Below are 13,249 nucleotides of genomic sequence, written 5' to 3'. Positions count from 1 at the left end.
ATGACTTCCATTTGGTTCCTTCTGAAATTGCAAAAACTGGATGGCCTTCACAGGTGCACAGTGGAGGTACCCTTACATTATTAAAGTCCTCATCAAGTTGTACTGAGCCATGTATGTTAAGAGTTGTCAAGACTGAGTTATCTTTCACCCTCATTACTACTGTTACAGCTCTGACACTTCCCAGAAAAGTCACTGGGAACAGCTGATAACTGGAGAACTGTAGGAACAGACAGGATCTCTTTCTTCTGAATACACGTCTGTTTCTGTATCTAGGACTCTGGGATTTTCATGATTGATCTGTATTATGATAGTTCAAAAGAGACAAGCTGAAATATTTCTTCCATGCCTGGCTGCATTTTCCTTTTTTTCTGCAGATGCTGAGAAAGGCTGCCATTTCCTTCATGTCCTGAGTTGTGTTCGGCAGAGCTACAACCCCTCTCTGCCTGAAGTGGTGATGCACCGTGTCTTGGAACTACTGGAGAGTAACAGTGATGTTGTCAGCACTATGGAAGGATATTTTATGGTATTTTAAAAAGAAAATATAAGAAAGAGAGGTTGAGAGACTGTGAGAAGCTGTAATTATCTGGTATTATCTAGATAGTAGATAAAAAAGAGCCTTTTGATTCTCCAAATGCTGTTTTTGTGCAGCTTCAGAGAAATTGTTCAAATACTTGTTTTAATATTCTTCCTGACTTCCTTGCTATTCCTAGTGAAAGTGGTATCAAACTGATTCTGGACATTGTAATCTAGCAGGGAAACTGGAAAAGAAACTGTGCTCTTGGAGAAGGATGAGATATTCACCATCCTCACATCTGCATCCAGTGGGCCTAAAGAAAAGTCACTGCTAAAAATCACTGTTTACAGCAGTGGTCATCTCAGGAGATATTTTTCTGGCTTAAAGACTGATCTTGCTAGGATGCTGGTGCATCTTTGTCTGTGAATATGTGTTCCTCAATCTGGACAGCTTTCCCACTACTAAAGCAATCCTCACCATTCTCTGAAAGTAATATTCAGGAATGGGGTCCTGCATCCTTTGCCCCCTGGTTGTCAAGCATGTCTGCATTACTCTGCATTCCCATCTGTGCTACTGATGTCTGTTGTTGCAGTTTCTCTTCAGACCAGAATTCTCAAAATCATCTAGTTTTGCTGTTTCAGTAAATGGTAGAACATAAATTCAATGCTTTGGAAAAGAAAATACAGAAGCCATTGAAACCCACTGTAATCTCCTCTGCCTGTTGCTTTTTGTGTCTTTTATTCTTTGTCACTTTTGGGGTAAAATACTACCCATATCTGTGCTTGCAGAAGAACACAAGGCATAGGTGAAACAACATTAGCCTAAAGAAGGTCACCATGCAAGATGTTTGATCTGGAATAATTATATCTCTGTTATGTGCAACAGTTAAAAAGCAAAGTTGTTCAATATTTATGCTTAGAGAGGGCTGGCTGCTGCAGGGGCTTGTCTGTTTAATTAATCTGTTTAATTTATGGTGTGGAGGTGAGACCTTTAACATGAAAAGGTACAGAAAAGAAAAGAGTACAAAAGATTGAATTTATCCTTTTTTCCTCTGCACCTTCCCTGTAACAGTTGAAACAGCAGACTCCCAGGAGGCAGCTGTAGTGGTAAAGCCCTATATAAGGATTGACATAGCAGGGAAAAATAAACCATATGCATGAGGAAAGCCAGTGAGTAGCCCCATGTGTGCCAGCTCTCTGGTTTGTTATATTATCTGCCTCACTCCAAGCCCTGGCTGCAGTGAGATATAGGCTAAGAGAAAGGCTTGACAAAATATTTGGCATTTGCATTCAGAGGCCCTGGAAAACTCTGGCCTTAAAGAGATGGTGAGTTTGTTCCTATTAGAGAACTATGGATGAATCATTCATGTGCTGTGTGTTCCCTACTTGCTGCAGGACTCAGTAGTTGGTTTCCTCATAGATTTCCCTACTCCTCACATTGCTGCTCTGCTCTGAGTCAGGTACCTTCTAGTCAGACCTTAATATGGGTTCTGAATGATGCTAAAGGGATATACCTATGCAGAAGAAAATAGAAGAGGATTAAGGAAGAATTGTAGTGTTTGTTCCCCACTCCCTCCTCATACCCTGAATATCTCTGTAAGTCAGGGAAAGAAGGCAGATTCTGAGTGTAGTGCTACTGAAGGGAATTGAAACTTTAATTTATGCCTATGAGAAGATCTGGTTGGCTACTGGGGAGATTTGCTTTTAAATTCCTGTTCTGATTGTTGATGAGTTTGAAGTGATGCTTAAAAATAAGGCTATCTGTGGAAGAAGTAGCTTGGAATATTGATTCCTAAATTCAAATTCACTTCAGGAATTGCCCACAAGCACACAGTACATATGGTTAAGTTGCTTATTTGGCATGAATTGGAGGATATTTTAAAGGAAAGTATGAGGTGTTTCAGATCACTTGGAAGAGCATGGCATCTAATTTACAAGACTGTCTTGGTCATTTTCTTGAAATGTTCTGTATTAGCAGAAGCTTATTTTGCTGGGAAAGGGTTAAAGGAACACTGCTAGCTCAATGGGAAAGGTGATCTCCTCTCTGAAGTTAGAAGAAAGACCCTGGTTCTCCTGAGGATGACAGCTGAGTGTGTGGGCTGGATGAGTTTGGGGAGAAAAAGAGAGTTTGGAGATCATGTTGCTCTTTAGGATCTCTTTAAAATAAATTCATACCAAAATAGGATTACATCTTCAGCTTTGCAGTTTGTATAGTTACATGTGCAAATTCTGTTGCCTCCAAATCTGAGGCTGCACTTACTGTGTTTTAGGTATTTTTCTATGTGTAAAGTTTGCCTAAAATCCCTGTCCACTGATTTTCTATGCTTGGAGGTAGAAAGGGCAGGCACTTGTATCTGCTTCAGTCGTGTTGCAGTTTGAAAGCACTGAATAACTGCAAAGCCTTGGAGATGAGGTGGAAGGAACTTATCTCAGGAAACACGGGTAAGTTATTCTGGAAAAAACCTGTCCCTGGAAGTTTTTAAGTTGAACCTTGCTGGGAGTGCTCAACTCTTGTGATGGAGGGTGTGTTCTGATGGTGTTTGTTCCCTAAGAACAGGAAAAAGGGATTTTTTCTCAGATGAGTTGTCTCAGGGAAGTAAGATGGATAAACACAAGGGAGCCTATAGTTTTTACAAGAGTGAAAGGTTAAGCTAAAGTTAATGGAGGAGCCTAGATTTAAGCTACACAGATTCTGACTATTTCTACAGAATAGTTGTGTCTTAAGCTTGCATGCTTTATTTTTTCCACAGTAGCCACCCAGCCCAGGTTAACACTTTCTCTGGTTGAGAGCATTCCCTTTTGCACCTACAGGGAATGCATGTGCCTGCACAGCAGTGCCCCAGGAGCTGTGGGAGCACAGAGCTCACTGTAGGCTGATTTACCCATTCACTCAGTATCTCTACAGTGTGCTTCTGTGACAGCAGTCTAGACATACCCATGTTGGTATAAGTCACCTTTATGTAAGTCAAACTACACACACTAGGGCTTTTACTGCAAATAAACTGTCTCTCTGTTTAAAGATCATATCCTTAACCAACAGAGTCATATCATGCACACTGTTAAAATTCTTAGACCACACCTATGAAATATTGTGCAGAGCATTCAGTGAAAGCATGCTTTCTTGTTTTGTTTAATTTGAAAACTCATTAGGCAGCACCATTATTACTAGTTTATTAAAGAACTTAGAAAACGGCACTTTAAAGTAAGACTAAGAAGCGAGAATTCATGTTGTAGAACTGCTTCATGGCCAGTTCCAGTTTCCATAGCAACAGTTACGGCAGTAAAAGGTAGGTAAGGAAAATGGAATTTTTAAAAGCAGTCAGCATATCTACGTTACCTTTAAAAGGTAAGTTTCCATAGAAATGCAGCACCTGAGAACAAAAATTACCTAAGAATCTCAATATTCTGTTCTAGAAAAATGCACAGTGATTGCTTTTCTGGTGAGGAAACAAAGGAACAGCTTTACCTTCAGTCCCTGCCCCTGCTTATGTGAGAGAAGAGATGAGGTTGCTTCATACCTCAGTTTCCTCCTTCTGTAAATTGGGAATAATATAACTCTGTGTGTAGGTCATAAGCCTCAATTTCTTTTGTAATCATAGTCACTAAAAGCTCTATGGGAGCTATTGGAGAAAAACAGTATGGCTGTGTGGGAGAGAGTGAATGGATAGATGCTGGAGTGGGACTTAGGAAAAGTTGTTCTTCTACTAGTACTAATAGCTTTGGTTTTTTCTGCCTCTCTTGCCATGCGTATTGCTTTGCTTGTCTTGTCATCTTTTTCTCCAAGGCCCATGAGGCAATGATAGTCTCCCTGGTTTTATTTGTATCATTCTTTTTCTGGAATCCTGTTTCCTCTTATGACTTCTTGGATGACTTCATAAAAATGGAAATCCAGATAAATGAGTTCTGAGTATTCTTGCTCTGAAATTGTTGAATTGTAAATTTGGACCCACGAGGACAAGCATTTTACACAACCTGCCTGGGAAATGAAGCTTTACTTTCAAAATAATAAATGACCAAGTTAAATATTGGTGACATGACTAAAAGCTGTTACTGTTTTGGATCTGTGTATACTTATGTATTCCAGCGATGAACAACATAAATAGGACTTGCTAATTCATTATTCAAAGTGGGAATTCATCAATGAGCAGCCAGTGAGGCACGGAGTCACACAGAGAATTACGAGACCAAGTACTGGAAATCTGTTTGTCAAAGAAATGCTGTTTGGTTTACTTTGAGAGTAAGCTGATCCTGTGGGGAAAAGATATGCCTAGCAAAGATTTGTATCTTTATACTTACCTCTAAATGGGAAAGGGAGCAAGTTCAGATCCCATGGGCACCCTGAATTTTGAAACTTCCTGTCAGAGCAGCGCTATGTTCTTCATTGCTGTCTTTCAGCACAGTCTCCAGTCCTCCTGCCCCAACCCTCCAGGCTAGAGCAAAAAAAATGTTCAGCCACAAAGATAAAAGAATAGTTATAATAATTGGTTACCATCCTCCAGGAGTCCCAGCATTACAGCAACATTTTTGTGAATCCTTGTGGGCAGCAGGGAAATGCTGAGCCAAGGATCTTGGGTTTCATTCCCAGCAATATACCCTGTCAGGCACAGAGACTTTCCCCCTAATTTCTTTCATCTATTCCTGAACTCCACTCTCCCCTCTGACTCAATTCTCGGGCCCTTCATTTCATTCACAGTCACAGATCCTGTCAAAATCCCTTCCTGTATTTCGTTCCCTTTACCTTTCCTAACTCAAATATCCTTGTCAAGATTTGGCAATTGAAACTTCCAGAATAATCTCCTTGCCTAACTGACTTGACACTGTTCACAGCCCATTGTGATTCCAGCAGGCTGTCCTTTGCTCCTTGTCTAGGCACCAGGAGAGGCAACTTTCTTCCCAATGTAGTTTGCAGCAGGAAAGAGCTGCGATTTCAGGAAAACAACACTCTTTCCACCCCACCCTCCTGAACATTTAGTAGCACCCTAAATATTCTGGTGGTTTTTGGGTTGGTTTTGTTTTTGGGTTTTTTTTTTTAGGCACAAAAAAACCCACCAAAACCAAAAAACAAAACAAAGCAAAAAAAAAAAAAAAATCCTCACAACTGAAAAATAAGAGTTGTGTCTTGCCCAAACCTGAACAAGCAGAAGTCACACCCTGATAGAAGCTATCTGCCTCTCCCTGCCACTTTCATGTCCTTGCAGATCTCATTGCAGACATGATCTGTAAAGTTGATGTGGACTTCTAGGTTGTGTGTCTCCCAGTTAGTGTGTCTCTTTTTAGCCTGGTTTTTTCTGAGAAATTGTGACTCAATTCTGATGTGATTATAGTGTGTGTCTGGGCATTTGTCAACCTCTGTCCCACCACACCAAGTGACTTTGGCTAGTTAAGATGTGTGAAGGACCCTGAACTGTTATGGTCTGGCACATTTGTAGGAAATGGATGCACTGATAGAAGAGAGAAGCCCAAATCAGTGCCTCCGTGAAAGGGAAGGAAGAAAGTCAGAAAACACCAGAGAAACCACACACAGGACAATCCCAAAGAACCTGTTCCTGTAACTTCAGCTGCCACAAGAAGTACTTGTTCTGCAAGTGCTCTTTTAAGAAATGATTGGGCAGTTTTTGCAGAAGTTTCCTCACAGATATTGCCCTAAGACAGTCATGATGGCAAACTGCAAATCCATTAAAATCTGGTAAAGCTGCATTGGGGTGCAAAGTCGAGCAACTGATTGTTAATGCTGCCACCAGCCCATTTCCACTAATATCTTTAAATGTGCAATGGAGGCTATACTAATCTAGTCACAGCAATTTACAAGTTGAAACCAGCCCAGATTAACAAGACTGCCTGAGAATAAAACAGCCAGGAATTTGCCAGTGAAAGAAATAACCTGAAGGAATGATTTTCAGTAAGTGTTAACTACTCAACACTGCAGTGCCAATTAACCTGGCACAGCATGTCCTACAGCTCTTGTTTTAGCTTGCTTTTTTGTTATTCACTGGAAGAAGGCACACTCCTTCCCTACCAGCTAGAACTGGAGCTCTCTGCCACCTTCACAGGGCTCTGCTGGAAACAAGGTAAGATAAATAGCAAATGTTTGTCACTGCATAGCAACATGATTAAAGACAGTATGTGCCAAGTCTGTTATTGGCCTGAAAGTTCATGGTTCCTCCCAGGAGTGGAGACTTCAACCAAATTTTACAGTGATACTTGGAAATAGGAGGGAGGAATCTATTCCCTCAAATGTCTTCCCCAACAATAGAGTCCTGCAAGTCCTGCAGGCCTAACAGATTTTAACATGTGCTCTTCTTGGCAAGGAACAAAGGTGGTACAGAAATTAAAGAGTGCTTGGGGCTGTGTTTTTCTCTTGTTGACAATATTGGTCATTTGCTTTGATAGTGCGGGGTCTGTCCTTGTGTTCATGTAAAACTCTTTGCTATATTGTCCACAAAAGAACCTCTGAGCTGTAACAAGCCAGCTGGTATTCTGAACTCCTGCCTACACTGCTGACTAATCTCTCTCATTGTTTTCTGTCCTCACCTTGTCTTTTTTCACCTCAATAAAATCTCTTGAACTTAATTCCTGATTCAAAGTTATGGTCTCTGTCCTCTTGTTAGTACAGTGGTCCAGGACAAACATAACAAGAGCAAACTGATATAGAGAGGAGTTTTTGTTGGAACCCTGAATTTAGGAAAGGATGAGAAATACAGAGGAAGCTGAAGGAGGAGGATTTAGCACAAAGATGTTTGAAATGAGTCCTACTGAAAAAGGCTAAAGAAATAATTGCCTAATGATGCTGTAGACATCTGTTTCAGAACAAGCAGCAGGTGTTGCATGTAATGAAAGCAAGGACTTGTACTGTTTTATTTTCTGCAATTAGAAAGCAGAGAAGGAAATGAGCTCAGGAAAAATGGAGTAAGAGAACATTTAGCATAAACAGCTGGGCAAATTTCCATAGAGCTCTTATATATGCTCTTCCTCTGCCTTTCTTACACTATCCTTGAACAGGTCTGTTCTGCAGAGTATTTTGTCCTTCCTATGAGACCAATGCCTTGGGTACTCAAAGTTAGATGCTAATGTGAAAGTTGGTCACCACATGCCTTTGAGGACCAAAATGTTCAGGATAATGTAATTATCACACAGATGTTGTCATGAACTGATGAGAATGATCCTGAAGGTAAAGCTGCCCTTGTCTCACAGGTGGTTTGTGTGCCTCAGTCACCAGAAAAGTGGCTGAGAAAGAATCCACTGGTGAAATGGTTCCTTAGCTTGCATTCCTGGTGCTGCATGGCCAGGACTCAACACATCTGGATCCAAATAAACACCTGGAATTATGTGGATGGTGTGTCCACTGCTCCAAGCTGAAAAGCACACTTGCACCAGGCCCAGCTAGAGAAACTGTAACTTTGCTTTCCACAGGGCATTTTTTGTTTTGGGATGATCTCATTTCTTGTTACAATCAATTAACATCCTACAGGGCATTTTATTTTTCAAGCATCTCCACTACCACCCTACAAAGTCTAACCCCAGTCTAATGACTGGGAATAAAAACCAAACTCTTTGTGTCTACCCATGGGATGATGTTGGTGTTATGGAGATCCAAAAGTGCTTTTCCCACAGAAGTCTATCAGTTGGGAAAACACTTTGCTTTTGCATGAAGATAACAAAACAGAAAAGTTAATGCACTCCACTGCTGAGTGGTAGAGGTTGGATGTCACATATTCTTCTTACAGTGCCAAGCTTGTGTGCTCATCACCTGTGTTCAAACTGCAGTTCCACAAGCAACTTTTCCTAAGGTTTTATTTGTACATTTTTATAGTTCACAGTCTGTCAGTCAAATGTTTTCTGGTCTGGATAATGGCAGATAAATTCCTCTACTTTCTCTAGGGACTGTGCAGCCAAATAAGATTACTGTTTGGTTTCAGAAAGGGTTGAATGAGTAAAAATAATGAACAAAGAAATTCAAATTTCAAAAGGGGTTGGTAGAATTTCTAAATCTCGGTGTCCATGTATGTATCCATAGAGGTAACATGGGAAGAAAATGCAAAGAAACACTATTTCTTCCTAGACTGACTTTATTTTAACAAGCCCATGTTATCAATAATGGAGACTACCATGTTTTTTTTCAGAGGATAAAGCAGGAACCAGACTCAAAATGTGCTATTTCGAGAACAGTGAGCGTGCTGAAGTCAGGGATAGCATCCAGGAAGAAACTTGAGGAATCCAAATCCAAACCTGTGATCAGTTTGGTAAACTTCAGCTGTCTCAAATGTAAGCCTGACACATATATTATAAATAAGGAAAAGTGTGGCTTGGGCTTGCTTTATTTTTTTAAGCGCTTCAAGAGATATCTACAAAGCCTCTGTAAAAATGGTAAAGTACAAGGTGTATATGCATGAAAAGCAGTGTGCAATGTGCTGCTACCACCCTAAACGCTGTGCAGAGCACACACACAGTGGGAAATTCTTCATCCACAACTGCTAAGATGGGATTGAAAAATATCATTAGTCATGAACGGGTTAAACTGTAAGATAGCTGCTTCAAGGAAAGGATAATCTATAATTTAACTCCAGAGGGTGAAGCAGCTCTTTCATAATGTAAGTAAAAGCTGTTATGCTGATGGAAAAGCATGTACACTGCCTGCAGAAGGAATGATTATTTTGGTTTTTCCATTATACTAGATTGCACAGAGGGGCTGACAAAGCAGCACTCTCTGCTGAGAAGGCTGGGAGGGGAAGGGGCACAAGGATACTGTGCTAGAGGCGGGGGGATTTGATCTGCCAGCACTGCTGCTGGTTCCTTTGGCTGCCTTCTACCATATTAGCTGGGCCTATTCATCTCCAGAGCCAATTTCATTTGAAGAGCAGTAATCTCCCAAGAAGATGAAATGTAATTGGCTTTTAAAAAAATAAGAAAAAAGATCACATCGTGCTTTGTTTCAGAGTTTGAGATTTGAATGCCAGACAGGCTCTACCATTCCTGTCATTCCTATCAAAGGCCGTGTATGTTGAAATGCTGAAGTGGAAGGACTGCATGGAAAGCAGCCTTTTTAAGAAGCTGAGGTTTTGTAAGTACAGAAGCTGAGATGGGAGTGTAACAAAGGCTCTGTGTTGTGCTGCTGCACATCAGAGCCAATAAAACCCTAAGGGGCACATCTCTAGTACCATGTCTAGCAGATTATGCATGCAACTCCAGTTGCCAGTAATGAGTTGTGTGGCTAATCTGTCATGCAGAGCACTGCACAGTTCCCCTTCCCCCAAGGGGCTGAGCTCATGGCATTTTATTTCCCCCCCAGGGTGCTGAGCACCGTTAGAGTCTCTTCAGTTAGTGGGACAGGAAAACATTGTGTTCCACCTGGCTGCCCAGTCAGAAAACAGAAAGGAAAATCATCTTTAACAACAAGTCCAGCCATCACAGACAGGACTGCTAGACCCCAGCATGGTTAACATTCAGGGGCAGTTACCTATCTACAGTGACATGCCATGAATTAATAAGAGGCATTAGAAATGGCCCTAATGGAGCACAGAAAAACCTGACCCTTGCTTTATTTTCTCACTGATTTAACGATCCAAATGTTTTCAATTTACAACTCAAATGCTTATTTACAAAAAATTGCCAGTTCCCTTGAAATATGAAAACTCAAGTCATGCTCCAGCTCTGACAACATCATACACACACATTCTGTCACGGATCAGCTTTTGCTGTAATTGGAGCAGAGTCCAGGCTGCTGGGCTGTAGCTGCACTAGGTCTGTGAGGCTAATGTGATTACCTGCTTGTTCAAAAAAAAAGTGAAGGAAGAATCTTTACCCCAATACCCACCTTGCAAAAGGTTTTAAAAATGGCTGGTTTATTTCAGCCTTCAGAAGCTGAATTTCCCAGGGTGTTCCTCAGGTGAATTTTATCAGAAGCATGAATCTTTGAAGGTGAGTTATTAAATCAGCAGTTAATATTTATACTAATATATGTGTTAAAATTGTTTTAATAGCTGTGATATTCCCATGCAATGGTAGGATTTCAGCAATGGGGGCTTTAAGGAAAAAAAAAAGTAAACACTAGGAGTTTTAGCACTAAAATCTCCAGTTATTTTCCTACAAATTAACAGTGTCTCAGCCTTGTGTTCATGACCCTGGTCAGGTACAGGCTGTTCTGCACCCAGCCTGCTGTGCTCCTCGCTGTGTACCAAGGCTCACTTTCATTCAGCCCCAGCAGCTGGAGCCCAGCTCTCCAACACAAGGCTGGGAAGTGCCATCAGCTTCAATTTCCCAGCTGCTGCCTAAGACAGGAGCAGATTTTCCCAAGCCTGCAGCATAATAAGGGGTTTTGGTTATTCTTCTGCCAGCTTTGCAATAGTTGGAGATTGGACTCCCACTAGACTGGGTGTTGTACATGTTTTAAAAGAACTATCCATGCCCCTGGCAACACACATTTTTCCTACATGCATGGACAATGTAGCAAGAAAACAAGGAGAGCAGGAGGTGGCTGTGAGCACAAACCCACCAGATAATAGAAGAGGAGGGGGACAGAGGTCCAAAGGCTGGCCAGGCTTCACAGGTGGGATGGGTTGTGTGGAGCAGAGGAGAATTAAATTGTGTTGAATAGAGGGAAGGGGAACAGTGGAGCAGATGAACAGGGTAGACACCAAAGGGCCGCAAACCCCAAGGCACAGGTTTCAGGTTTGGTTGAAAACAGAAACTCCTTCCTTATGAGAGCAGATGAGAAGAGTATCAGTAAAAAGATGCCAATCAGTAAGAATGTCAGGTTGGGGGAGGGTGTTTGGAGAATGATGTATTTTCTCTCTCCCTCACAACGACATGTTTTGAAAGCTGTTTTAAAACAAACCCTGAATGTTCAACAGGGGACAGAACCCTTGATTTTTTTTTTTTTTTTTGGACAGGGTGATAGGAGAAGGGGATGGAATGTGTGATGTGTATTATAATGGTTCACAGGGAAGAGGCATCCGAGACCCAAAACACACTGGCCACATCAGGAATATTTTTATCAATGGGTTATTTGAATATTTACATTTTGAAGAAAGAATCTTCTTTGTTTGCTCGGCACACCAGGGACTTCTTGTCCAGTCTAAACAGCAAAGGTTTCTAATGTAAATAATTGTTCTTCTGCCTTGTGTCATGCATGGGATTAGAGGTGGGAAGTCCCTCAAAGAAGAGAAGAGGGTGCCTTGAAGAAGATAAGCCTCAAAACTGCCTATGGAAGTGGGTACATGAGGTTTTCCCCTCTGTTGCCCTCCTTGTCTCATGTATACCTGTGCAGCTCCTGGGGAGGGATGCTGGGATTTTAGCATTTTATGTCAGGTCACTTATTTTGGTAAACCGTGTATAGTAGCTGAGGAGGGAGGAGAAGGCTGGCTCAGAGCATCTGTCCTTGTCACTATGCCAGCAGATACCTGGTTCCCACCTGGAAGTAGCTGGTATCTTGTGCACTAATGGGCTGCTGCTGTCTTTTTTTTTTTTTTTTTTTTTTTTTTTCTCCCTTAAGCTGCTTGTGGAAACCTGCTATGTTCTGAAAACAGCCACTTTTTTATACCAGCCTTCTGGCCCAAATACCTAAGGCTTTGTGACTGTGGTGTCTGTCTCATGATTATTGTTTCAGGGCCAGTAACATTGTAAAAGTTCTGTTTCAGAAATTGTGACTAGAGCACGTCAAAGGAAATCACATTGAGATGGAATCTTCTGACTGTAAATGAGAAGCTTATTTTGTCAGGAGCAGGTCCTCTTTGCACTCCTGGGCTGGCAGGTCTTGAGCCATCAGCAGCACTCTGGAATCTTACTGGAAAATCTGCACGGGCTGCTCTTCAAGAGACTTCAGAGGAAGGAGAGATCTTAGTAACTTCAGTTAATTTGGTGAATAGCTAATGCATGTCATAAAACAAGCCGAGGGCTGGAAGATCGCATTGAAGTTCCCATTTCTGACATAATTTTAAAATAATCATATGCAAATTAATGATGGATTATTGAAAAGGAAAAACCCCTACACCTGAAATTTCTGGAGTAAGCTCTTCTTGGCGTGGGACTGAGGAAGATGATAACCATTTACCTGTGCATGTACATACAAAGAGCTGAAATAGCTCTAAAAAGCCCTCATAATAGCGGGTCTGTGCAACCTTCCTCCGGCTGTGATGCCTGTGTGTCCCGGCGGGACGGGGCAGGGGGGACCTTCCCAAACGGTGGCTGACCTTGAGCTCCCAGCTGGAGCCCGGTGCGAGCGGGCTCGGTCCTTCACTCGCGGGTTTCCGGCGTGGCCTTGGCAGCTCGGGGAGGGCATTTCGGACCTTTCTGCAGCCATGGAACGCCTTGGGGCTCCCCCTGCCCCGGGCCGCCCCTTCCCCCGGGCTCTCCTCGAGGCCCGCGGTGTCTCGGCAGGGAGCGGGGGCTCTGCCCGGACCCGGAGGCGCTCCAGGAGGGAGAGCAGCCCCGAGGGCAGCCGCCCGCCCTCCCCGGCACTGGGGGGCGGTGGCTCCCGTCCCCTCCCGCCCCGTCCCGCCAGAGCCCCCCGCTGCCACCCGGGGGCGGAGCCGCTGGCCCGGCCCGGCCCCTCCCGCCGCCGCCGCCGCCGCAGTGGCCGCGCAGCCCCGGGGCAGCGGGCAGGGAGCGGAGCCGGGCTGGGCTGGGCTGCGCTGCGCTGCTGTGAGCGGGGAGACGCCGCCGCCGCCGCCGCCGCGGCAGGGGCGGAGCCGGCACCGGGGCATCCTCCCTTGGCTGTCTCCCTGCCGCCCGCCCGGCAGCG

The 13,249-nt window shown here is 43.1% G+C and overlaps 1 protein-coding gene across 1 annotated transcript in view; it reads left to right on the top strand.

Moving 5' to 3' along the window:
• STN1 (STN1 subunit of CST complex) overlaps positions 1–4,541 on the top strand; it is a 41,840-nt gene extending 37,299 nt beyond the window's left edge. The window contains exon 10 of the mRNA XM_030241343.2: positions 375–4,541. Within this exon, the coding sequence (XP_030097203.2) occupies positions 375–532 (158 nt within the window). The 3' untranslated portion in view covers positions 533–4,541. The remainder of the gene's footprint in view (positions 1–374) is intronic.
• Positions 4,542–13,249: the final 8,708 nt, after the last annotated feature.

Source organism: Serinus canaria, chromosome 6 (assembly GCF_022539315.1).
Source record: "Serinus canaria isolate serCan28SL12 chromosome 6, serCan2020, whole genome shotgun sequence".
Classification (NCBI taxonomy): Eukaryota; Metazoa; Chordata; class Aves; order Passeriformes; family Fringillidae; genus Serinus; species Serinus canaria.
The sequence above is the reverse complement of the archived record's forward strand: the minus strand, read 5'-3'. Positions and strand labels throughout refer to the sequence as shown.